This window comes from Capricornis sumatraensis, chromosome 14 (genome assembly GCF_032405125.1).
Source record: "Capricornis sumatraensis isolate serow.1 chromosome 14, serow.2, whole genome shotgun sequence".
In the NCBI taxonomy this organism is placed as follows: Eukaryota; Metazoa; Chordata; class Mammalia; order Artiodactyla; family Bovidae; genus Capricornis; species Capricornis sumatraensis.
The window spans coordinates 86,271,379-86,298,695 of NC_091082.1; the positions used below are offsets into that span (position 1 = coordinate 86,271,379).

The following is a 27,317-nucleotide window of genomic DNA, read 5'->3' on the forward strand; positions in this document are numbered from 1 at the left end:
GGAGAAGAAGGGGACGACAGAGGATGGGATGGTTGGATGGCATCACCGACTCCATGGACATGAGTTTGAGGACGGACAGGGAAGCCCGGGAGTTGGGGACGGACAGGGAAGCCTGGCGTGCTGCAGTCCATGGGGTCGCAAAGAATCAGACTCGACTGAGCGACTGAACTGAACTGAACCAGTGGACTGAGGGAATTCCCAAACAATTTCCAATTGCATGCAAAGCATACATTCTATTGGGGCTTTTGTCCTTTACGCTTTATCTCTTCCATGTTGCCAGACACTTCACATTCATACTTTCCAGTGGTGAATATTTCATCTGATAAATCGCATAATTTTTTCTCTTTAATGCTCCTTCTGTGGGACACAAGGTATGACTCGTGTGTAGGGAGACTGTCAAAAGAAACACCGCACACATCTATCAGATTCTAAAACAAATTCTTGGACTGAGGGATCCAATCAGAGAACACGAACATTTTCACATCTAGATCACATTTCAACCCAGACTTCGGCTTTGTTCTCAGAAGCATGAGTAATCTGGGTGTTCCTCGAAATGCAGAATGAGTATGAAAACACTGTGGTTTTTGTTTACGTCAAGAAAAGCAGCGGAGAAACAGGAAAGGGGTCAGCCGTATCCAGTGGCTGGTCCGCCCAGCTGGGAGTTGATGGGGAGTCGTGGTGCTCTGAGACGGCTTACAAGCTATGTCCTCGGGATACCTTCACTTTCCTTAGCGCTTCTGCAGTACTTATTCACAAAGCGATCCTGTACACCTTCTCTTCCGAAACTGGCTTCAGAAGTGCTGGCTGTATCCCCTGACAGCCAGGACATTACCGCCCTCATCCCCGCAGCCCTGGGCTCTGCTGTACACGTGCTGACCCGCTCCGCTTCCTGAATGCTAACAACACTGAAGGAGGTCTGAACTCACCACACCTGTGTAAGTCAGGCACAATCCTGGCTTTTGTACTCAGCGGATCTTTACTTACCCACTGATCTGTTCTTTGACAGATCTCTTGGTCAGAACACATTCCAAAGAATGTCAGAAGGTGAGCCCTCCGGGAAGGCCGAGTTCAGACCCTTCCCCTCCCTGAGGTCTAGCCACATTCAGCTTGATGGAGCCTGCGCTGCCCAGCCCAACACCCTGACACACGGCCACACTCCTTGCTGACTGTTTTGTATGTTTCTACTCTTTAAAGGACCAATCTCTACACAGGAATATTAAATAAATTTAACTGGAAGAAATAAAGTAAGAAACAGCCGTGGTGTGCATCACAAATAGCTCCCTTTGAAGGAGGTGGAGGAAGGGAGTCACAGCATGAGACGAGCGGACTACACATCCCAGAGGAAACACCGGGGGCCCGTGAGCGCCTCTCCACAAGAGACGGGCAAGCCAAACACAGCTCACCGCGGGAGCCACACAGCGACCCGGGGTGATCAGGAGCCAGCGCTTGGGGAGAGCGGGAAGGAAAGCCCAACAGAAGAGCTGACCCAACAAACAGAAAGCTTTGTCCAGTTGCTTTACAGTTTGCTTGTGGCTTCTAGTTACTACAAGTTGGTCGGTAGTGGGATTCAGCATAAACCATCTTTAAAAGAGTGCACTGAGATTCCCTAGGAAGGTTTCTAATGCAAGAGCTCTTGGGGAGTTAAGCAAACTTTACACTTTTCTCCAGTCAGTGGACGACTCCACCTAGTTACACATCACCAAGTTCGAGGTAACCTGTCTCCAACCACGCAGCGTGTTCCACATACGCGATACTCCCACGTGGCTCTGGGTAACTAGTGCACGCTAACAGCCGTGTGAAAAATAAAACGCAGGTGACACGCAGCTCCAGCAAGGACAGAAACGAGAGCAGGCCCCCAGCCATGCTGCACAGGAGTGTTAAGGAGTGCAACACATCAACTCTACTGCAGACAGAGGCCGAACACAAGTACGAGTTTCCATCACACTCTTTCATATTCATGTGGTTAGAGAGAAAACCCATTCAGTATCACGTAACAACCCTAAATGGGAAAAGAATTTGAAAGATAATAGATATGTGTGTATGGAGGGCTGGATCACACTGCTCTACACCTGAAGTAACACAACATTGTGAATCAAATGTGCTCCATACAAATAAGACGTTTTAAAAAGACAGACTTAAAAGAGAGAGAGAAAACCACGTTGGTTCACTCTCTTTAATAATCTTTTTTTCCTTCAAAAAGGTACAGGATTCACTGCCATACACAGAACCATCCTACAACTATTCTAGAATTTAGAGAAACTCTGAAGATAGCCTAAGCACGCTGTAATATGTTGTCTCTGTGTGTCTCAGAGGAACGAGGACACACGTCCGACAAAGACCAGAAGCTGCTGGATCAGCGTAGTAACAAATATCTTCCAACAATCATGAAGGTGAATTTATATTCCGCACTAGCTCCAGATGGAACAAATACTATTCCAACTAAATCGTGAGGGTTAAGTTTAAAGAAACTTTGCATAGCTTATTTTAAGCAGATAGGAATATTCCAACTAGAGCGACCCTGTACCAGTTTCTCTGTAACTTAAGGTCGAAGCTGCTTTTGTTTCTGACAACACTGACGCTTTAGGAAGCTTTGGCCACTTCCTTTTGTTGCCTTCTGCAGAGATTTAATCTCTACATAACAAGTATCGATGTAGACAAATTAGAATGCGCAAGTACACAGAGACTTGGGGAGAAAGCCACCCACAATCCCATCAGCCAGACACAACACAGCCAGGCCTTCCAGACTTTTCTCTATGTGCTTGTTCTTATAAAAAGAACAAAGGAATGATCCTATACTCTATTTTACAGCTCCTTGCTTTTTTTTTAAGAAACTGAATCAATATCGAGCATTCTCCCATTTCTATGAAATCACTTTTTTAAGCACTGTGCGGCTTACAGGATCTCAGTTCCTTGACCAGGGATTGAACCCAGGTCACGGCAGTGAAAGCGCAGAATCCCAACCACTAGGCCACCAGGAGCTCCTCACAAAATCACTTTTAATGATTGCACTCTAGAAATAGAGAGGGCTAGTCAGCTTGTCTGCACATTTAGAATGCTTCCATCTCCCACTTACAAACAGTGCTGGGATGAACATCACTGTCACATCCACAGTACTCCCACAGAACTCACCCCAGGATTAACTGGTAGCTCAAATGCTCTATGAATATGTGAAGACTTTTGACGTAATTGACCGCCAGCAAAATTATACTAATTTAAACAACCGGCTGTGGGAAAGTTTAGTCCATTTCAAAGGGATGGGACATTAACGGTGTGTTTAACTTGCATGATGTCTTAAATCAAAACACAGGAAAAACCCATTAACAAAAAATGCCAATAAACCTTCAAAATAATCATGAAAATGCAGAGAAAAAGGACTGAATTTCCCCTTAATCAAAATGGCAACATTTCTCAGGAAGAACTATCTGGAGTTGGTGAGACTGGGCATAAGCTGGGCACTTTCTGACAGTGAAGCTGAGAGAGCACGCACACATGTTTCTGGAGGCGAACTTAGCAGTATCAGAACCTTGAGAATGTTCAAACTCTAACCTATACTTGCAGACTCAGTGCAGTAAAGTAATCAGAGACAGGCACAAACAGCCAGACACAAAGGCATTCACAGCTTCATATGTTTCACCATCACAACAGTGAAAAATTACCAACAACCAGTAACAGGGAAGCAAAAACCAGATGTTTAAAAATACACAGAAAAATCATACAAAGGACAAAAACTGCACAGGCATAGGGAAAACTGAAACTCGACGAAATGCTGATTAAAAAGTTTTCTAAACGTTGAATGCTTTTTTATTTTTTTAATCTTCCAACTTCTTAGCAATGAACATTTGTTATCTTGATAACCAGAAAAAGCAAAAGAAACATATACATAAACTTTTTTCTTTTGGTAAGGTAAAAATGCTACCAAATCCTCTTTCTGTTCTAGAGTTTTATCTTCTGCCTCCCGGCTCATACTGTTAACGGACTCTGTGCACCTACAGGGTTATAACTTAAAATATGTCTGCTTCTAAATGCTGTCCCATGATCTCTGGAGAGTTCATGAAAGTGTTTGAAATTTGCTTTTCTTTAGGATGAGATGATTTATATGAGCTTTTAACAGCATAGTAACTTTGCAATTAAGGCCCACCTATGGCACGTGTGGCAATAAAAGATGTTTTCCTCGCATAAAGACAATGAAGTGTGACAGAGGTCGGATGCAAGGAAGAGAATTAGTTACTTATTCTCTAGCGCACTGCCCTGTGCAGCAGACATCTGGAAACGGAGCAAGGAAAGGGGATTGGGAAGAGGCCTTTGGGGTTATTTGTTTATTCGTTAGAAACACTCAGAAGCTGCCCTGAAATGTTGGCGTAAAACCTAGAGTCGCAAACGCCCATTTCTCTCCCTCATTCCCGCTAAGGGATAAGATCCAGGCAGACACAAAAGACACTCCATCATTCAGGGAAGGTATGCTCCTCACTTTCCAGAACACGTTTTTCAAGTTACCAGTTGGGTTTTAGTGGGTCCCCTCCAGTACCTTTTTAAAGATGAAATAAAATATATCAGAGGGCAATAACAAAGATGTGTGTGTATGTGTATGTGTGTGTGTGTGTGTGTGTGTGTGTGTGTGCACACTCAGTCATGCCCAACTCTTTGTGACCCTGTGGACTGTCACCCACCAGGCTCCTTGGTCCATGAGATTCACCAAGAATACTGGAGTAGGTGCCATTTCATCCTCCAGGGCATCTTCCTGACCCAGGGATTGAAGCCAGGTCTCCTGCATTGCAGGCAGATTCTTTACCACTGCCACCTGGGAAGCCCAATACTGAAGATACGTCACGTGAAAACGGTATCTGCTATCTGATTTGTATTATAGGTGATGGACAGTGCCGTCACGGGGAGAGTTTGAAGGCTTCTTCTATTCTAATGTAGTGGAGAAACAGTGAAACCAACATTCTCCCCCACCCATCAGACTGAAACCCCAAATGAAATATTCCTGGAAAGTATGAAAAAGTAATGTGGGGCAGAAGGATCCCGCAGTTATGCCCTAACCTAACCTGAACCCCAAACCACAGGAAGTGTTGGCAGCTCGGCCACACGGAGCCCTGGTCTGTTTGTTGACACTTGGTTCCCCTGTGACACCGTAATTACAGAGCCTGGGGCGCCGCAAACCCCAGGCTCTCTGCGCCCCACTCCTGCCCAGACTGCTCCCTTCAAAGCCTCCCTTTGTGAACTCCGGACGCACAGCCCAGATGGAACTCTCCAGCCCGACCTCCTGCACTCACCGCAACCTCTCTCCCCGTGGCCTCTCAAGAGGAGGCTTTTCTCCACTCACTCAACACTCGTGGGGCACCTGCCATGGGCCCAGCCCCAAGGCAGGGAGAGAGTGACTGGCAGGGCCCGTCAGCCTGTGCTGGGCTCCCGCAGGGACACACGCCTGCCTGTCGGGAGGCAGGGGCAGACTCTGAGAGAGGCGACCACCGCGGGCCGGGAGGGCCCTACAGGAAGTTTGGGGTTTACCTTAGCCGAGGAGCGACACTGAGTCCTTCTAGAGACAGACTGCAGGCAAAAAGGAGGCTGGGAGAAGAGGAAGGCAGTTAGTGGAGAGACCAAGGGACTCTTCTCGGGGTGACTGAGTACCCGGCCGCCTGCTGAAACGGGGAGAATTTGGAAGGATCGGGTTTGGGGGCTGGGGAGGGCTCACCCTTCTCCTTTCTAAAAACTTCCTGAATGCTCCCCTCCTGAAAGGCTATTTTGAGCCTCAGGGCGTCAGGCTCCGGCCCTTCCCACGTGTCTCCTGGTGGACGTCTCCCAAGCATCTATAGGCCCCAAGGGGAATGCTCTAGAAGGGGCTCCTCTCCTCACCAAGTCCTGCCGTGCTCCTGGAAACCCCTGGATCCGAGGGGCCGCCACCCATGCCCTCGCCCCCCGAGCTCCTAACACCCCGCTCGGCACCATCCGACCGGCCCCCAGAGCGAGGTCAGCCTCTGGACTAAACCCCGCTGCCTCGGCCTCCACCTCCCATTCCATCCCACCCACACCTGCCGCTCTCCTGCCCCAGGGTCCCGGCCCGTCTGACATCCTCCCCAAGGTGGTTCCGTCCTGCCACCTGGCCAGGGGGTGCCACCTGCCCCGTGGTCGCGGCTGTGCCCAGGCCTGGCCTCCTTTCGAGGCCACGCTGCCTGCCTGACTCCTCAGCTTCCTGCCTGCCTGACGTCCCTGCCTCCTCCCCCGGAAACTCCCAATCCCCCCTCATCACTCTGGGCTGCTGCCCTCCGTCACTTGGCTTTAACTAAGGTCAAGAGGAAGGGCCACGTCTGATTCTTAGCTTCTCCATCAGCTAGCGGTGCCTGGCACACAGTCCGACTGTTACAGGTGATACCCTATCTTGAAAACTGACATACTTAAAGTGAAGTGATTCTTGAGTTGAAGAGTGAAGTCATCATCTTAGGCCTTTCACCAAATTCACCTAGTCTGTTACGTTTGACTGGAAAGGAATCACCGCCCACCATGAAAGGGATGTAAAACTGGCTTCTCACCTACAGGGACTGGCTTCCGATGGATCCGCTTCTCACCTACAGGGACTGGCTTCCCATGGATCCGCTTCTCACCTACAGGGACTGGCTTCCCATGGATCCGCTTCTCACCTACAGGGACTGGCTTCCCATGGATCCGCTTCTCACCTACAGGGACTGGCTTCCCATGGATCTGCTTCTCACCTACAGGGACTGGCTTCCCATGGATCCGCTTCTCACCTACAGGGACTGGCTTCCCATGGATCCGCTTCTCACCTACAGGGACTGGCTTCCCATGGATCCGCTTCTCACCTACAGGGACTGGCTTCCCATGGATCCGCTTCTCACCTACAGGGACTGGCTTCCCATGGATCCACTCTTTTGCTCTCCCCTGCAACCAGGGGCATAAATCCGCAACACCCCTGGCTGGTTAGGATCTACTTGGCAGCACAGAATATCTGAATCATTGACTTGTTAGAAACGTTAAGGTATTTTTCCCTTTTTTTGGCAATTTTTAAATAAAAAGCTAATATTGAAAATCATTAAAAGTGTGTGGCATTAAACCTGCTAGAAAAGACTGATGTCTGTGTTATCGGCATGTTAAAGTGGGAAGTCTCAAAAGTGAGGCCAACCTGTTACACGTAACTATGATATTACTATTCATCTTATACAGGTATCGTAAGCAATTCGTTTTGCTAAAAATTCTGAAGTGTCCTAGTTAAACTAAATCCTTAAGCAATAAAAAGTATGAGCTCCCTCTTAATGAGATACTGATGACCAGGTGCTGGTTTGCATTGAGAAGCATCTATATCCTCCAAGATGAGGTGTTTTATGCCTGACATCCACTCATGTGGAATACTGAAGTCAGACCCCAAATACTAGCATCAAGTTTTGTTTTCCTTTCTACTATTTGTGGGGAAAGATTGAGTGGGAGAGCTGACTATATAATGAGAAGTCCCAGAAAAACCAGTCATCAGATTATAATCACAAGCAGTAAAAAACCACGTGACATTTTTGTTTTTAAAAATATTCTCTATCTTCAGTTTCCCAGTTCATCCTCTAAGCAAGTCCTAAATTAAACAGCTTCAGAAAAGATTCCTCTGTAGACGATAAATCAAAAAATACAGTTAATGTGTAACAAACACTAGTTTCTACTCTTGACTATGTCATCTTCTATTTGTTCTCTTAATTAGTTATTCTGAAAACAAACTGCATGGTATCATTAACAACCCTGATACCACTGTACAACTCCCATTTCTAAGAAAACTGTATTTCCCCTTATCTACTTATTAGTATTTATTAAGTAGGAATGCTGTGGTGAATAACAAGACAAACTTTTCTATAAATTGTTACATTTGGAGGAAACAAACTGCAGAAGGTGGTAATAATCATACTAGGTTTCCTTTCTATTCACCACCCAGTGCAGACCACAAAAAATAACTCGAACCTTGCAGAGATAGAAAGCAACTTACTGTTTCATGTTCTAAAATGTCCTTTCCTCAAAAAACCTATTCCAGTGTACAAATTGCAACTATTAGCACTATCCGCTTCCGCTACACACACTGCGAACTGCCAACACACCGCTGAGCACAGCGGCGTCAACACCGCCTCGGTGTGGAACCACAAACAGGAATGCACAGAGTCTGTAAGAAAGAAAGGGTGAAGATAGGAACCTTCACCCCTATACATCCGCTCAGCCTGCTTCTGCCAAGTCAACCTCTTTCAAGCAAGGCCACAGGCCTTACCTGTCACAGAGCAATTTCCTGTCCCCGCTCTGACAGTCACAGCAGTCCCGAGACCCAGGCAGGCACTCATTTTATACTTATGGGGAGAAGTCATCTAGAACAGCTTAGCAGAGGCTCAAAGCCCTGCCTCCAGGAGCTGGTCAAAGAACTCACGCCTCTGGAACCTGGGGCTTGAGCTCTGTCTGTCCGTTCCCTGGAAGCCGGGTACCACGCTGGGCAAGGAGCCCTGTGGAAGGTGCAGGGGGTCTGGGCTGAGCTACACTCGCACCGCCGCTCTGCCCTTTCCACCTTCTCTCTGTCCACCAGTAAGATGAGGTGATTATGACCCTGCCTTCCAGGCTTGTTGGGAGAATTAAATGAGGCAAAGTATGCCGGCTCTTGCACAAAGTAGGTGTTCAGTAAATGGTAACGCCCCACCACCACAAACGCCAGTGGAACCTCGGGAGCTGGGTTCTGCAGGACATGTGCTTGGGGTGACAGGGCACACATTAGCCGGGCTCCTTTGGGTTAACGCGACTCCAGAATCAGACATTTGGGCCGAGGGAGCATGGTCCCAGGCCACCTATAATAAGCTGCTTCTCCCAAGATGACAGGCCCCTCCCTGCTCCATGCACGTCCAGAACTGCCGCTGATCTGAAGCAGTGATTTGCACGCCACACGTGAAGGGTTACCAGATAACACACACAGCTGAAGACTAGTCTTTAAGGGACATTTCCTTTTTAAAGAGAAGAGAGGCTTGGAACAAAAGGGAGATTAGTTCTCTCTCCCTTCACCAGTTTTCTGTTTTGATGCTTTCAATATAAACATGAAATGAATATAAATAAGGAATTTTAGCTAACTACAAATAGATTTATTCTCATTAAAGAAACCAGGCTGTTCCCAAACTCTGAATATCACATAATAATCCTAAATCCATCACCATGGTGAGCCAGAAATTGTCCAGCATGCACCAGAATCATTATAGTGCTGAGTCAAATCTCCAGATGCCTCTAATACTCCATCAGCGATTTTAATTTAAAATTTAAGAAGCAGGAAGTTCCTTCAATTAACTAGTATCACTGTCAGCTAAAACAATGAGAGCAACTGGCTTTAAAACAAGCTTAAAAATGAAATCACTGAATCAGGTAGGCCCAAGGAGGCTTTTGAGCGAAGCTTCTGGGTAAAAATCGGACCGTCTTTGACCACACACAGCCCCGTACGCATCTCTTACACAGCGATTGGTCAGGTCATCCACAGGTTCCAGGAGCTCCCCTGGCCTGCTCCCCAGTCACCTCAATAGAGGCGGCCTGGGAAACCTTCGCTGCGGGGGCTGTCCAGCGACATCCCTGGTCTCTTTCCACAAGACGCCAGGAGCAGACAGCCTGGCTCCAAGCTGTGACAACCGCACCTGTCTCCAGAAACCCCCATTGTCCCCCGGAGGGCAGAACCGCTCCGGGGCGGGGAACCATTGCCTCTCCTGTCTCTCCTCGGGTGTCACAGTGGGCGGGGCGCGGCCTGGCAGGTAAAGAAAGGTCATCAGCCCCAGCCCCTGGGGTGGAGCTCCGCGCACCGCTTCACAGACAGGAAACTCAGGCTCAGGACGATGCCACTTCACTCCCATCCAACTCGGAGCCTCGATGCGTAATCATGTCCAGCTGCCAACTTCTGTCTGGACCTTTCCGTAAGGCCAGAAGGCCCTTGATGAGAGAAGGCACAGCGTAGCCGGGCAGAGTTCAAGACAAAACAGGCCCCGTCAGACTTAGAATCACCAAGGGGTTTCACCACTTCTACCAAAGGTGCGGCCTCCCCCGGGTCTCTGTTCCTCACCAGGGATGTGGAAACGGCGGGCCCACCCCCAGCACAAGGTACCCGTGCTGACACCCAGGTGTGTCATCCCCGCAATTTTACACCCCAAGCAGGACAGCAGCCCCTGTGGCCCCTCCTCCCCCGGGCCCCCCTCCTCCCCCGGGCCCCCCTCCTGCCCCGGGCCCACCTCCTGCCCCGGGCCCCCTCCTCCCCCGGGCCCCCCTCCTGCCCCGGGCCCCCTCCTCCCCCGGGCCCCCCTCCTGCCCCGGGCCCCCCTCCTGCCCCGGGGCCCCCTCCTCCCCCGGGCCCCCCTCCTGCCCCGGGCCCCCCTCCTGCCCCGGGCCCCCCTCCTGCCCCGGGCCCCCTCCTCCCCCGCGGCCCCTCCTCCCCCGGGCCCCCCTCCTGCCCCGGGCCCCCCTCCTCCCCCGGGCCCCCCTCCTGCCCCGGGCCCCCCTCCTGCCCCGGGCCCCCCTCCTCCCCCGCGGCCCCTCCTCCCCCGGGCCCCCCTCCTGCCCCGGGCCCCCCTCCTCCCCCGGGCCCCCCTCCTGCCCCGGGCCCCCCCTCCTCCCCCGGGCCCCCTCCTCCCCCGGGCCCCCCTCCTCCCCCGGGCCCCCCTCCTGCCCCGGGCCCCCCTCCTCCCCCGGGCCCCCCTCCTCCCCCGGGCCCCCTCCTCCCCCGGGCCCCCTCCTGCCTCCGACACCAGCCCTGCCCCGGGCCCCCTCCTCCCCCGGGCCCCCCTCCTCCCCCGGGCCCCCCTCCTGCCCCGGGCCCCCCTCCTGCCCCGGGCCCCCCTCCTGCCCCGGGCCCCCCTCCTGCCCCGGGCCCCCCTCCTCCCCCGGGCCCCCCTCCTGCCCCGGGCCCCCTCCTGCCCCGGGCCCCCTCCTCCCCCGCGGCCCCTCCTCCCCCGGGCCCCCCTCCTCCCCCGGGCCCCCCTCCTGCCCCGGGCCCCCCTCCTGCCCCGGGCCCCCCTCCTGCCCCGGGCCCCCCTCCTCCCCCGGGCCCCCTCCTCCCCCGGGCCCCCCTCCTGCCCCGGGCCCCCCTCCTCCCCCGGGCCCCCCTCCTGCCCCGGGCCCCCCTCCTGCCCCGGGCCCCCCTCCTCCCCCGGGCCCCCTCCTCCCCCGGGCCCCCCTCCTGCCCCGGGCCCCCCTCCTCCCCCGGGCCCCCTCCTGCCCCGGGCCCCCCTCCTGCCCCGGGCCCCCCTCCTGCCCCGGGCCCCCTCCTCCCCCGGGCCCCCTCCCCCCCCGGGCCCCCCTCCCCCCCCGGGCCCCCCTCCCGCCCCGGGCCCCCTCCTCCCCCGGGCCCCCCTCCTCCCCCGGGCCCCCCTCCTCCCCCGGGCCCCCCTCCTGCCCCGGGCCCCCCTCCTCCCCCGGGCCCCCTCCTGCCCCGGGCCCCCCTCCTGCCCCGGGCCCCCCTCCTGCCCCGGGCCCCCCTCCTGCCCCGGGCCCCCCTCCTGCCCCGGGCCCCCTCCTCCCCCGGGCCCCCTCCCCCCCCGGGCCCCCCTCCCGCCCCGGGCCCCCCTCCTCCCCCGGGCCCCCTCCTCCCCCGGGCCCCCTCCTGCCCCGGGCCCCCCTCCTGCCCCGGGCCCCCCTCCTGCCCCGGGCCCCCCTCCTGCCCCGGGCCCCCCTCCTCCCCGGGCCCCCTCCTGCCCCGGGCCCCCCTCCTGCCCCGGGCCCCCCTCCTGCCCCGGGCCCCCCTCCTGCCCCGGGCCCCCTCCTCCCCCGGGCCCCCTCCCCCCCCGGGCCCCCCTCCTCCCCCGGGCCCCCCTCCTGCCTCCGACACCAGCCCTGCCAGGCCTCCCTGACTCCCAGCAAGCACACACCCCAGCCCGCAACCTGTGACATGTGCGTTCGCCCCGCCCCCTACTAGAGCTTCAGGGCACTCGTCCTCTTTTCATCTCTAACCACCCAAAACACTGCCTGGCACCCAGGTGTTTGGTGGATTGACTTTTAGAAACTAAACCCATGACTGTAACAGTGGTGGTGAGGAATGTTTAACTGTATACCCACGTGTATCAAGTCAAAAGCTAGTGTATACCCACGTGTACATCAAAAGCTAGTACAAAGTTACATGTCAATTAGGTTCGATTTATTTAAAAGGTGAACAGAGGGAAACCAGAGAAATTCGAGTTAAGGACCTGTGGGATCGGGATGGAGTTTGATTTTCCCATCGAAGGGAAGCCACGGAGAAAGATTGGGCGCCTCAGTGCAAGTCTTAGGACAGCGCTCCGCAGACGTCCCAGAGGCTCTGGCTCCGCTGCAGCTGCCGACTCGCAGGCCCAGGGTGGGCAGGGTCTAAGACAACGCTGCTCCAGAGGAGACTCAGGGCCGCAGAGGACTAGAGTGACCTGCCCGTGGAAAGCACACTCGTGCGTAACTCTGTGCCGCCCGCCTTTCGGCTTCAAAGGCCGAGGTGGCGCACAGAGCCTGCACATCCCAGACTAAACAATCCCAAGTTTACACCATCCTGTCCACAATGTAATGACCATCTATGTACATTCTGGTCTTGTTTGGGCAGTAATATACTGGAATCTATAATATTTAAAAATATTAACCTTAATTCCTGATTACCATAAGCAAACACTGCTGGTGAATGTGCCCCATTCAGTAAGGGAGAGCGAACGCCTCTTCCCAGTCACTGAGTGCTGCAGTGATGCTCCAACATCGCCTGATGGAGCAGGGGCCCCGCCAGGTGCAAGAGCAGGCGGCGCTCCTTAGTCCGAGGCAGCAACAATGTAGCCAGGACCAAAATTAAGATCATCACTGTCTCCAGCTTACTGAAGTAGGTTTGCCTCTGAGAGCCTCTGTAACAGGAGAACGCTCCATTTAGTTTCATTACAAAAGGCAACTTAAAGTAAGCAAAGTGCAACTATCAAAACGTCTTTTAAAAAAATTACTCCTAATTTAAAATCAAGTGATGCTACATTTTGGAAAAAAACGACTAAAACTCATATTATTTACGGATTAATAAGTTTCAGCTAACCAAGACGTTTGATAGAAAAAAAATGACAGGAATCACAGAATTTTTAAGATACCCACTTCCGAAGTGCAAACCAAGATTATGATTTCTTGGTTCTAATCAAATACCCAATAGTGATTATTTCTAAAAGATAATTCGTTTCTCATGTTACTCTCTTCGGTGTTTAACTTTTACCTTCCAACAGATATTTCTAAAAATGCACTGCAATTTTATCAAGTGAAAACTTTCAGTATTCTTCACAAAAAGATCTTTAACTCACAATATACCATCAGCCTGACTGGTGCCACCCAACACCTGCGGGTCCCCTGAAAGGTCTCAAGTGGCTGTTCTTGAAACACAGGCAGAAACCGTACGTGAACAAAGAATTTCAAACACAGGTGAAGCTCAATTTTCTAGGCATGTTGATCAGAAATGGGTTTTTTCCAAAGCCCAAGTCAAGCTGGGTTCAGGCAGGCAGTGGTTGCTCCCTCTTGACAGGCTAAACTTTCTTCCCCTGTCTTCAGAATCTCTAAAGAGCTCTGAACATATTAATCTTATTTATTGCTGAGCTACGTCCCCACCATCTGTTCCTGCTGGTATTTCATCAGAAAATTCTTTTTTTCTTTAAGGAATATATTCAGCCCCAGTAATTTGTGTTCTGAATACAAAACATACAGTACATGGTGGGCACGGAGTACTGAGAATAAATTTGATTACCTAAATAACTGTTTACACCTGGCTTTTAAACAAAATCATTAACGGAAACATGAAAGAAAATTCTACAAATATTTTAAACTTTTCTCATATTCAGTTGCCAAGACTCCAGCTGACATTTCAGCACTGAGCATTTTTAACCCACAGCGCTTTCAGGCCATTCAGATGTTTCCGTATTTTAGTTTCCGATGGAGTGCTGGTTCAGCTGGGTGGACTGACTGAATACGATCCAGAGGGATCGCTTCTTGTTAAATTATGAAACACGCACACAACCTGTCCTCCTTTTCACACGTCATTTACACTAGCATCATCGGCAAAAACACTATCATGTCAACAGTCCTCTCCTCTCCTTGCCAAATGCCAGTTTCAGAGGTTTAGTAAAACTCAGAGTGAACAAAATGAAAAGCTGTAATTTTCTTATTCATCCTATCAGTCTTCTATAAAAAGAAAATGTCCCCCAATCTTATTTTGTCTCCATAATGCACTCCTGCGTCTCACCGGCAGGAACCCACAGGAACCCACGTCAGCTTACCACTGCTGCCCGTCTTCCCAAGCTGGCTCACTCAGCCCTTCAGGGACCTTCAACGATAGGACCAGAGGAAACGCCCTTTAATACCAACCTCCCGGATCCCTCGTCCCTCTTTCCTTTACACTACCGTCCTTCCTTTCTTTTCAAAGACGAATCTGCCAAAACAGCTCTAATACTCAGAACATGTTACACTCTGTTCAACATTTACAGGTTTCTTATATTCACATAAATCCTCACACAGAGTAAACTATGTTAAATCTAGTCATAGCCTGACTATATCCCTTACTAAAAATTTAGCAATTTAAAATGTTAGCGAGAAATGGGCTCAGATTTTTCTAAACTTTAAAAGGTCAGCTAAATTACCAACACCTCTAAGAAAAACACACAGCTAACTATTCCAAATGTGACTGAGTATAGAAACACCTTCAATATCTTAGTGGACTTCATTAAAAACAAGCTAAACGTCTGTAACTTCTGCAGGACCGTCTCCCGAATCCAGAGGAATAAAATTCCACAATAACTTACCTCACAAACACAACCCTTAACAGTACTGACCCGATTTTAAGACGTTCACTGAAGGCCTACTTATAGCAAAAGTGCAAAGTAGTACAAGATCGAGGGTTTTTAATGTAATCACTAACAGGCACTTTTATTGTTTGGGCCACTAAGTAAGAGAGGGCACCTTCAGAAGGATTCTTCCAGTCTTGCTCTCAAGGTCAAGGTTGTCTACCAGAGACCCAGAAGGATACCCACTTACAGCTCTCACTACCCTCCATAAAGAAGGAACTCTCAAATGTTTGCACTTGGCTTTCTTGTAGGGAAGAGCCTAGTTTATGCACAACCAAACATAAAACAGTTAAATTGCTGATCCTGTCATTCAGTTTTGCAATCCACTCCTTAAAGAAAAAAAGGCAATCTGAAGTATCACTTTCAGACTTAAAAATCTGCATCCCCAAAATCAAAATCAAAACTTTAGCTCCCAACTAAAATTAATTTTCCAATAGATAAAGCTTATAAAACAAGCTTCTTATTCAAACTAGAAAGAACGGATGAGCCATCACAAGTTAGAATTAAACATCATTTTGCAATGCAAACCTTAAAAAATATTAATTAGGGGGTTCCCAACTTTTTACAATCACACTTTTCCATTGTCATAACTAACTAGGCCCTTATATACTGTACTTGTCATTTTTTCTTTTGTGGGTTGGGAAGGGCGACTCAAGAGCTTTTAATTCCTAAATTCTGTGCATATTCACTTCATCACATGCAACAGTAATTTTGACTCTGATCGTTTTGATGAGAAAGTCACTTAAAATTCTCACCAACCAATGGAAGCTATGGGATTTTGAGTTACTAAAGCAAAGATAACAATACATAAACACAAAGATTAGCCATCTTTTTCCTAGTTGGGAATGTAAACAGAAGTTCACCGCCGTTGGTTATTTATTAATTGCCCCACAATGAACTACAGTTCATACCAAGTACCCAAGGAAGCCTAAACTGAAAATCACAGGAGAGCTGCGCTTTCCCGTCAGAGATCCCGTCACCCTTCTGACCACTTGCTCTCCAGGACCCCTGACAGTGCTGGGCTGTCCTACACTCCTTATTTCCCCTTCAAATCCTGTTCTTTCTCTCCTCCATTCTAAGAGATCCCTACCTCTCTCCCTGAACACACGACCTCTGCCCGCTTCTCCAAAACAGGCAGTGCATTTTCCCCTGTGGAGTATAAGGTCCAAATCATTATTTTTTCTGTGGCTATTCTCTACATTTCCCAAGAAGATACCTATTTCAACACAAAACATGCTTTACAAGGCTTTTATCTTGCACAGTGTATTTCAACCCAGCTAGACACTCAGGCTACCTGAGGTACAGGCTTCATGTTATTAAAAACTCACAACTATTCCTTCCAGACAAACAGGCTGTGGGCTTTCATTTTGGCCGGTACGCTTACGCGGGAAGCTACTTCCGTGCGAGTGAAGACCACGGTAGCTGGCTGCAGTTATTGTGCACTGTTAACACATTTCTTTGTTGCTGGAAAAGACTGAACTACTGTCAAGCCTAGCATCTCGATGGTACTTATTATCAGAGGAGAAACTGCAAAGAATTATCAATTCTATTCATTATTTGACCAGCTTACCATAAAACTCTCTGGCTTTATGTAACCTGAATGTATTCCATAAATGCTAAGTAACAGATAAAAGAAATTATAATATTGAAAACCACTATTCCATGCTTTTTAAGTATTGCCTATGTTATTTATACAACAAAAGTTCAATGTTTAAACAGCCTTCTAAAGAAAGGATCTTTAACCTGAATTTTTTTTACCATTACCAGGTTTTGGTGGGGGGCAGTTCTTGTAAATTTTCATGTGCAAATATATTTCTGCTAATGCAGGGGGTGGGGAGACATCCATTCTATAATGAGCTGTCCAGAGTCCATGACCCTAGAAATGCAACACAACTCTTCCCAAAGGTTCACAAAGAATTTAAATAGAATCTGCTTAAGTTATACTCACAGTCAATACTTTTTGAAAAAGGAAGAGAGGTAAAAACAAAGCAGATATAATCTGAAGAATGCATGCCCTCTTTATGGTAATCATCTCTTTTAAAACTATATAATCTCAGAGAATTTGAGGGCTTTTGTAGATTTTTTTTTTTTTTGATCAAGGGTTAAGCACATCAGAATTCCCAGATGCTGTCTTCATGCTCATGTGCATTTTAAGTGGTAAATTATTAAGGAGACAGAAAAGTGACAAGTGGAAACTGAAACAACACTGTTGCTCCCAATCTATCAGAAACCCTCTATCCCACTGTAGAAGGCACAGCAGGCCGGCAGGCCACCTCGGGCCTGTCCTTGTGAACACCAGACGGCCAACGCCTGCGGGCCACAGCCGCGCCGCCTCACACGATGGCGCGAGGCTGGGAGCAGAGCGCTGACGGGGCCTCGCATCGCGCTCCCCAGGTGCGCTCCTGCCACGTGTCGCAGAGCGCACACAGACCACAGAACCGGGAAAACGGCAATCTTCAGAGCAGGTCACTCTAGAAGCGGAACCCTTTAGTCCAGCAGTGAACTCTTCTCTGAGGGAAATTCTCCAGTTCTGCAAGAACTTAGGGATTCAGAAGCTAAGAACTGTGTGTCCTCAGGAGGCTGGGCTGCTCCCAGTTCAGGCGTGAATGCTACTATGACAGGTAACTACAGAATCAGACACCAGAGATGAACCAGAACTTACGCCTCTCTCCTCTGATGACCGTAATACAGAAAAACTATCTGAGGTAGAAATATTTGTAAAAAACTTTAAAAAATTGCACAAGTTTCCCCCCCCCATTTTTTTTTGTTTTCATTATTGAATAAGATTACCTTACAAATCACTAACAGGCAACTGCCAAATTATGGTAGACCTTATCTTGAATTCACAGCAGCAAAATCCAAATTCAAAGCGTATTTCCCTACTTCATACCCTAATATGTGAGGAGTAAAACCTTAATTTTAAAATTATCATACTCAGATACAGACATTCCATGCAAAGGATAAAGAAGGGGGAGGGACAGTAGATGAATGAAATTAATGCTAAGGTTAATTCATATTAAGGTTAATCTAGAGCAGAGAAATGTCACCGGTGCAGAAGACATCACAAGTTGGATTTTGACACAGAATCAGTGAGATTTCACTTAGTGCTCTTGTTCAAGAAAATGATCAAACCTAGGGAATAATCTTGGCAAAGAAAAAACAAATTTACTTTCCCTAATTAAATGGCTCCACAAGTAGATAGCCTCTCTACAGAGAAATCCATGTTTATGCTTAACATGAATATATCATTTCTCTACATAGTATCATATATGGAAAAAGCAAAGCTTCAAAGACCTATTCTACCCTCTGAATTTCAAAGCATTTTTCTCACAGGCTTTACACACACCTACAATGTTTCTCCTTCATCTTTAACCTTCACACACACACTTTCAAACCTTTTCTGCATCCCCAGTATATACATGTTTTGGCTCTCTCCAGTATCTAGACTCACAGCTTCTTGAAATGAAACACTGTTAAACTACAATTTAACAATGTTTTCTTTCCTACTAAAAATGCTCAGGGCCACTTTTGTATCGTACTGTTCTTTTATTACAATCTTCTGGAGTTAAAAAGGATGCACCTAGAACCCAAAGATACTGGAATCTGATTTAAAATGAAACCTCAAGTCATCTCCCTGGAATAATATTTGGGATGGCTAACCGCATTTCCACGTTCTAACTGCCATACTATTTAAGTTTCTATTGTTGCATATGCCTCAAATTGAAGAAAATACTCAAACAATTTTCAAGTAAAATAAAACCTAGAAACATGAAACACTCAAGTTAAAAACACAGACATAAAATTCCAGTCCCTAAACTGCAGGTTGTATTACTGACATGAATATTTTATGAAAAGTATTTAAAAGAAAAACCTGAAAAATGTGACTGGACATTAAGTGATATCTCCTTTCTTCGATTTTGTGAGTAACAGGTCTTTTATTGGTAGTAAACTAGAGCAAACAATCAGAATAGTACATATGCAGTATTCAGTACACACAATAAAAGGTAAAGGAATTCAAAACCTGTATAAAACAAAACACTGGAGGAAAAAGCCATACAGCTCAAGAGGTACGGTGGGAAAGGTCCTCTCCACCCTCTGCTTGCAGCTTGCACTCTGCGCCCAACAGGACTGACAGCGCTCACCAAGACAGCACAGACTTTTAGTGCTGAGTGTATTTAAGAGGATTAAACACGTTTTCTAAGAATCTTGCAATGACAAATAAGTGACCCTTTCGCTGGTAAAGCAGACCTTTAAAAGAGGAAAGTGGGGATAGGAAATTAACTATTTTGTAACCATTTTAAATAATTTCTCATTTTCCAAACACTGCTTTCATAACAGAAGTGTTTTACACTTGCACAATATTAATTACTTTATTATACATGGAAGCCTGTGGTAGGCTCATTACACAATAAGACTGCAAACAGCCAGTGGTACTTTTCTGACATCAGAAGAGTACGTAAGACTGAAACATCACCAAAAGTACATAAAAAACTCATCAGCATAAACATCAAAGTACATTAAAAATATAATCAGAAAAAAAATACAACTGCTAAAAAGTGGTTTAGAACAGAGCCACTGTCTACCAGTGGCCTCAAATGGCAATTAGCGTTCAAAGCAAGTTTGGATGACTTTACAGGACCCTTCTACAATACTGACTAACGCACCCTTTTAACATGTACACTACACAGGCTGCAGTTTCACAAAGAGGTGCTGCCGTCGCTCCTTACTAAAGGAGATACTCTTCACCCTCACACTGGCTCTGTCACCAGTTGGAATTACCACCTTATTTGTATCCACAGCTCCGAGCATGTGGGGCTTTATTATACATGGACATCTGTGTGAGCTGTTTTTTAAAAAGGGGGAGGGGGTGTCTGACCTATTGTTTGGTGTTTGGATGCCATAAGGCATAGGAAACGCACGACAGATCATGCATTGGAATGTGAATTATTCTAAAATTAAAACTGTTCAGACAGGGAGAAGAGGGGATCAGGAAGGCCTAGAACTCTTAAGAGGACAGGTTAAGAACCAAAATAACATAAACTCCCCCAGAACTGTGGGTGACGTAATAACAGAGACAGAGAACAATGTTTTTAGGCCATGTATAAATACCACACACCCCAAACCTCAAAGAATTATGTAATTCCAACTTGGGTTCTAATACTGGAACCAACCAACCACGTGGGTTTTAACACTGCGCCCATCAGCTCTGGATGGAGTCACAGCCTTCTTACAGCTGGGATAAGGAGAGGGTGCTTTTTCTTTTCCTTCTCTTATTAAAGCTATCATTCCAGGCTTTGATCAAAGATCCAAGAATATTTGTTCTACCAGGCTGGAATGAATGTGGTTTGGAAGATCAGAATACATTTAAAAGCTGCAACAAAATATAGGTAGCCAACATCTCAGAATTTTGGATCAGCCCAGATGGAGACAGCAAATTGAAATGTTTTCGATCCCTTAAATGATGAAACGTATATCACACCAGCCCAGAGAGAGCAATTTGAAATGTTTTCGATCCCTTACTTATGTGATGAAATGTATTATCATACTATCTGTAAATTGGATATTCCATTACAGTGATAACGTACAGAATTCCCATGCGTTATTACACTTTCCTGAGAGTAAAGCAATTAGAATAACCTTAATCCTAGCAACAAAGTTTTTTTTTTTTTCGTGGTTTTTTGTTTTGTTTTGTTTTTTTGTATTTTTTTTTTTTTTGCATTTAAAACTTTTGGGCTATTCCCTGACAATCTATACATGTAAATTTGATTGCTAAACATTGTCACTTCGAATGTCAAACTATTTTAATCTATTGATTTTGATTAAAAATCATAATACAAACAGAGCTAAAATCACGCTAACAAAATAAACTAAATATGAAAAGTTGCATTGAAAGGGCATTACATTATTCTTAATAGGATCGTGTAGAAACATTCCAATGGCAGTGTTCTCAAAATAAAACAAAATTACATTAGAAGACCTCCAGCCTGGTCACTCCTGGGACCTTACCTGTAACTCTGGCTGGTAGGGGTCTTTACTCTGGTACTACATGGCTCGCTAACATCAGACATCATGTTTGTATACCCTGAGAAATCTGACACTGAAGTCCTTGCTCTATGGTCCACTTCTCCATTAGAGTTAGTAATAAAGGTCATTGGCACCCTGCTGCCCGACTTGAACTGAGAACCAAACGCTTGTGCGAAGTTCTCAATCTGGTACGTTGTTCTAGGCTCCACGTCTTTCTGAGGATCTATCTGGCTAGCTAACTCCTGAGATGGAATCTGAAAGCTTGCTGAGGACTCTAAGTTTTTCTGCTGTTCCTTCTGGCTAGTCAGTTTCTGAGATGAGGATTGGAAGGCTGACGACGTCTCTAAATTCTTCTGAGAATCTATCAGGTCGTCCAGCTCCTGGGAAGGTGTCAACTGCTGATGTGTGGCATCCAAAGCGGATAAATAAAGACCTGGCTGAGACCCAAACAACATCCCAAAAGGAGGCTTTGGCAATGAAGATGGCAACACTGAGGTAACAGACTGGCCGAAACCACACTCCAAAGGAGATGTAGTGTATATCTGTTTTTCTGGGAATAAAGTGTGGTTGTGGAGAGGTGAAGACAGGCTGACAAACTGGAAACCGTGTCCCAGAGTAAAACCTGCATTCGTGGATTTTTCAAAAGCCTGTTGGAGGTATTTGGAGTATTCTTGCAACATGCTCGCCTTGTCATTTGAAGGAGTTTGGGTGCCGGGGCTCAAATTTCCCTCCTGAACCAGTTCCGAGTGTTCTCCTGAGGCGTGCAGATCCACCCGTGGCTCCGCTATGCTGAAGGGGTCCTCCTTCTGGCTCTCCGACTTGTTGGAGTACTGATCCAAAATACTCTGTAAAACCTCGTCAGGAATTCCTGACTTGTCATGACAAGACTTAATCTCCGCGTTCAGGGCAGAGGAGTCAATAAGGGACAACGGGGCCTCACTGTCCAGAACACCGACGCCCGCGGACTGAATGACGGACTGCTGGGACACCATGTGTCCCACGTTCACGGAAAAGGCACTGTTGCTGCTGGCGGTTGGTAGGTATCTTCTTTTCTTTGAGAACTGCATGGCATCATCGTAATTACTGCTTATCTGAACTTGTTTGCCACCTGCACTCTGGAGGAGACTAATGGTCTCCACGCTACTGTTTGACACGATGCCAAGGGAGCCGCTGGGTTTCCCGGACAAGGACTTCTGCCCAACCAGGTCTGGTAACGGTGACACAAAATTCAGGTAGTTCTTATCGGTGCTCTTCCTGCTTCCTTTCTTGAAGATCAGTTTTGGCACCCTTTTCTGGAGTTCGTCTATGCCAGGGCCAACGATGCCTCCACTGGAAGACACGGTCGGCATCTCTACGGAGTAACTCTGCATGTGTATACTGTTGGACAGGTGGGATTCACTCGCTTTCCCCGTCTTGGGCTCCTTGCTCTCAACGGCAAGGCTCTTGGACTTCGCTTTTCTCCTCGAAGAACTGGTATTTCCCTGAGACAACACAGCCAGGCTACCCGCGCTGCTGTGGCTGCCGGAGGACCCAGGTTCCGCGCTGGGCGCCCCCTTGCCCAGGGCCTCCCCGCACGTGCGCCTGTGCTTCAGCAGCCGGTCGGTCCTGGAGAAGTACTGCTGGCAAGTGTCGCATCTGTATGGCTTTTCTCCGCTGTGCGTGCGCTTGTGTCTCTCCATGTGGTACTTCTGGATGAACTTCATGCTGCACTGGTCGCAGCCGAAGGGCTTCTCGCGGCTGTGGATCTTCTCGTGCCGCTGCAGCAGGTACTTCTGGATGAAGCCCATGCTGCACTGGCCGCACTGGAAGGGCCGCTCGCCCGTGTGGATGAGGACGTGCCGGCGCAGGTGGTAGGAGCTGCGGAACGCCGCGCTGCAGTGGTCGCAGACGTGGGGCTTCTGGCTCGGGGTCAGCACGGAGCCCTCCCCGTCCCCCGCCGGCGGCGGCTTGGAAGAGGCGCCCGGCTTCCTCTTGGCTTTGATTCCCTGAGATTCTGGCTTTGGCCTCTTGGCCTTCTTGACGCTCGCGTCCGGCTTGGGCTCCTCGGGGCCGCGGGGGTCGTCAGTCCGGCCGAGCAGCACGTCGCGCGGGTGCGGGTGCGGGTGCGGGGCGGGCGGCGGCGGGTGCAGGGCGCTCAGGTCCTGGATGACGCCCGCGCCGCCCCCATCCCCGCCGCCCAGCCCCGGCGCCCGCTCGTCGGCCCCCGCGAACAGGCCCCCGTAGTGGGGGTGGGGGGCGCCCGGCGGCTCGTCGGGGTCGGCCGGCTTCTCCTGCTTGATGCTGACCAGCGACTGCAGGAAGCCCCAGGAGGTCCTCTGCGCCGGGAAGGCCGCGCCGGGCGCCGCCGGCTCCTTCTTGAAAGTCACGTCCGGGGCGGGCGCCGGGGGGGGCTCGGCGGCCGGGGCCGCGGCCGGGGCGGCGGCCAGCACGCACTGCGGGGGAGGGGCGGCCGCGCCCGCCGGCCGCGCGAAGCTGGCGACCGGGGGCAGCCGGTGGTTGAACATCACCATGCCCGGCGGGAAGCTGGGCTCCATCTCCGCCCGCCCGCCGCTGCCCGCGCCGCCGCCGCCGCCGCTCAGGAACGCGCTGCCGACTTTCATGCCCCGGAGCAGGCCTGGCTGAGGAGAGGAGAGAGGAGTGGGCCGGCCGCCGGCCGCGGCGCCCCCGCCCGCCCGCCGCCGCCGCCGCCGCCGCCCGCCCGCCGCCGCCGCCGCCGCCGCCGCCGCCGCCGCCGCCCGCGCCCGCGCCCCGCACTTACGGGTCCCGCCGCCGCCGCCGCCGCCGTCGCCGCCGCTGCCTCCGGTTAATAAAAATAACGCCGTCCTCTCCACAATGGAATTAAAAGCCTGCGCGACACTGCGCAGCCGCGGCGCGGAGCCTGCCGGGAGCTCGGCGACCCGGCCCGAGGGCCGCGGCGCCGGCCAACGCGCCTGCGCGGCGGCTTCCGCCCGGCCGCCTGTCAATCACGCGGGCGGTTGGGCGGAGGGAGCCCCCCGGGACGGGAGGCCCGGGGCGGCAGGGCGCGATTGGTGGGGACGCGCGCGCCGGGCGGGCTGCGGGCTGTGCGGCTGCGCGGCGGCGGCGGAAGGCCGGAGGGGACGCGAGGCTGCGCGCGGCGGGGTCGGCCTCTCCTGTCTCTGCTGGTTGCGGGCCGGCTGTCGCAGCCGAATCCCGGCTCGGACCTGGGGAAGGCTCGGGGCGCCGTGGGTTCTGCCTGCCTTGCAGGGGGCGTCCAGTGCTCGGGGTCCGAGACGGGGCGCTTACGGCGCCCCTCCTGGGCTGGCACACTCTTTAATAATGGGCGCGGACCCTCTGCATTTGTGGGAGGGGCCCGCTTTGAAACCGCAGCGGAGAGAGGTACAGTTGCAAAAAAGGAAAAAAAAAAATTGTCTTACTGCCAACCTACCTGAAGGCGACGGGAAGAAGAGACCGCGTGTAATCCAGGAGCGGCAACCTTGTAAAACACGCCCCCACACACACTTCATCGTCATCAGATGTGTTTTAAGTGCCCGCATACCTTCGCAGCCTGTCTAATGAGTCTGCCGGCCCTGTTGAGTTGCTGCCTGGCGGTCTGTGTTATTTACGGAAAATGGACCGCCAGGCCCCTCTAACAGCCCTCCTCCGATCCACTCTCCCTTCCCTAGTATAGGATACTGAGAAACGCGGGCAAAGTCACTATTATATGTTTTCTTAAGAGAAAATCACAAAGCGAAATCATGAAATCATAGATCAACAAAAATCGAACAAATATATATTCATTGCCTAATGTACACACAAGGAAGGCACTCACTTTCATGTAAAGCACGCAGAAATTTAAGACAGCAACTTTCTTAACCAAGACTATGTAAATCCCAGACTTTTTTTTTTTTCCCAAAGAAAAACCAGCCCTATGACAATAATTTCTTTCCATGGCATGTTTTAATAATGAAATTACAAGTCTATTGCTAGTATTTCTAGCCAAATAACTTCTCATGGTTAAATAAGAAATGACGTCTCATTGAAATTTCCCAATGGGAAACTTAAAAATTATTAGTTTATCCTTATGGCATCCGGTCCCATTGCTTCATGGCAAATAGAAGGGGAAAAGTGGAAACAGTGACAGATTTTATTTTCTTGGGCTTCAAAATCGATGCAGTGACTGCAGCCATGAAATTAAAAGTTGCTTACTACTTGGAAGGAAAATTAGGACAAACCTAGACAGCAAAAGTGCAGAGACAACACTTTGCCAACAAAGGTCCATATGGTCAGAGCTATGGTTTCTCCTGTGGTCATGTACAGATGTGAGAGTTGGACTATAAAGAAGGCTGAGCACTAAAGAATTGATGCTTTTGAACTGTGGTGTTGGAGAAGACTCTACAGAGTCCCTTGGACAGCAAGGAGATCCAACCAGTCAATCCTAAAGGAAATCAACCCTGAATATTCTTTGGAAGGGCTGATGCTGAAGCTGAAGCTCCAATACTTTGGCCACCTGATGTGAAGAACTGACTCCTTAGAAGAAACCCTGATGCTGGGAAAGATTTAAGGCAGAAGAGAAGGGGACGACAGAGGATGAGATGTTTGGATGGCATCACTGAATCAATGGACCTGAGTTTGAGTGTACTCAAAGAGATAGTGAAGGACGGGGTAGCCTGGCATGCAGCAGTTCAGTTCAGATCATTTGCTCAGTCATGTCTGACTCTTTGCGATCCCATGGACTGCAGCAGGCCAGGCCTCCGGGGTTGCAAAGAATTAGACACATTACTTTGCCAGCAAAGGTCCGTCTAGTCAAGGCTATGGTTTTTCCAGTGGTCATGTATGGATGTGAAAGTTGGACTGTGAAGAAAGCTGAGCGCAGAAGAATTGATGCTTTTGAACTGTGGTGTCGGAGAAGACTCTTGAGAGTCCCTTGGACTGCAAGGAGATCCAACCATTCTGAAGGAGATCAGTCCTGGGTATTCTTTGGAAGGAATGATGCTAAAGCTGAAACTCCAGTACTTTGGCCACCTCATGCGAAGAGTTGACTCATTGGAAAAGACTCTGATGCTGGGAGAGATTGGGGGCAGGAGGAGAAGGGGACGACAGAGGATGAGACGGCTGGATGGCATCACTGACGCGATGGACATGAGTTTGGGTGAACTCCGGGAGTTGGTGATGGACAGGGAGGCCTAGCGTGCTGCGATTCATGGAGTCGCAAAGAGTGGGACACGACTGAGCGACTGAACTGAACTGAACTGACAACTAAACAACAGTAAATGGGCCTCTCTGAGCTGCTCAAAACCTTGTGCTCAGTCTCTCAGTCGCGTCCAGCTCTTTACGATTCTTTGGACTGTAGCCGTCCATGGGATTTCCCAGGCAAGAACACTGGAGTGGGCTGCCATTTCCTCCTCCAGGGGATCTTCCTGACCCAGGGATCAAACTTATGTCTCCTGTGTTTCCTGCATTGCAGGCAGATTATTTTTTACCTGCTGAGCCATCAGGCAAGCCCCTCAAAAACTTAGAGCCAGTATTTAATAAGCATTTTGAGTAGAGAAATATTAGTATTTTTCTAACCTCGTGCAACTACATTGAAGTATTCTGCCACTTAAACTGCTACTTTGATACTGTCAAGTATAGTTAAGTGTTAAAAGAAAGACTGAAGATTCACAAATTTCAGGCGGGAGCGCAGTATTCGTCAATGCCTATGAGAAATGAGGCCGTCCCTCTACTCGGGGCGGCGGTGTTTAATGGTGAGCTGGGATGCATATAAGCCAGTCCAAGCATGAAGGGCAGCAGGACACTCATATGAAAAGCCAAGTTTGTTCCTCAGTTATCAAGATAAGAAACCTGTCATTTCTCTCATTCACTCTGTCAGCCTTGAGCTACTCCAAGCCGACTTGCTTCTGTGTTGTGCACCCCATATATCAGGGAGATGAAGAGACCCTGTAAAATAAAGTGGAGGGAAAAAGCTGTTAACGCTAATCATTTCAGCAGTAGAAATACCTGAAATAAACTTTCCTGGGAACAGACAAAAGAAGACACACTTCATCAAGGTCAATTTATTTTTCTATTTTTCAGCATTAGAAGCAGTACCTTGAGCATTTATAAGATAACAGACCAACAGTCGCTTACAGTGCTTGTGTTATTCAGCCTTAGGAATGAAAAATAAAAATGCCATCCCAAGTACATAGAACATTAATTAGGAAAATCAGTATACCAGTCTCTGAAAGATAGCTGGGTAATGAAAATCAAACTCAGAAAATGGCATCAAAGGAATCAGAGAAATAGCACTAAGCATCAGTATTTATAACCGATCTTTTAGACTACAGCGATTAGAATATGTTTGTTACAGTCTTCAATGGGGTAAAAAAATCTTTTTTTAATATTAAAGTATAAAACGGCTGAAAAGATAAATTTAGGGTGGTGTGAATAGTTTTTAAATATTTAAAATGCCACTTCAAGTTAAAATTTCACATTATCAGCTGTTGTGAAACTGCACATATTTTTATTGTATCCTATATGTAATAAAAGTTCCAAAGA

The 27,317-nt window shown here is 49.2% G+C and overlaps 1 protein-coding gene across 1 annotated transcript; it reads right to left on the bottom strand.

Moving 5' to 3' along the window:
• Positions 1-18,743: 18,743 nt before the first annotated feature.
• ZNF281 (zinc finger protein 281) lies at positions 18,744-24,307 on the bottom strand. The gene is made up of 4 exons (XM_068985798.1): positions 24,229-24,307; positions 23,790-24,134; positions 23,521-23,575; positions 18,744-23,396 (listed from the first exon to the last, which is right to left on the bottom strand). Exons 1-4 carry the CDS (start codon positions 24,305-24,307, stop codon positions 20,801-20,803), a joined length of 3,075 nt encoding a protein of 1,024 aa, XP_068841899.1. The 3' UTR covers positions 18,744-20,800.
• Between the last annotated feature and the right edge of the window lie 3,010 nt (positions 24,308-27,317).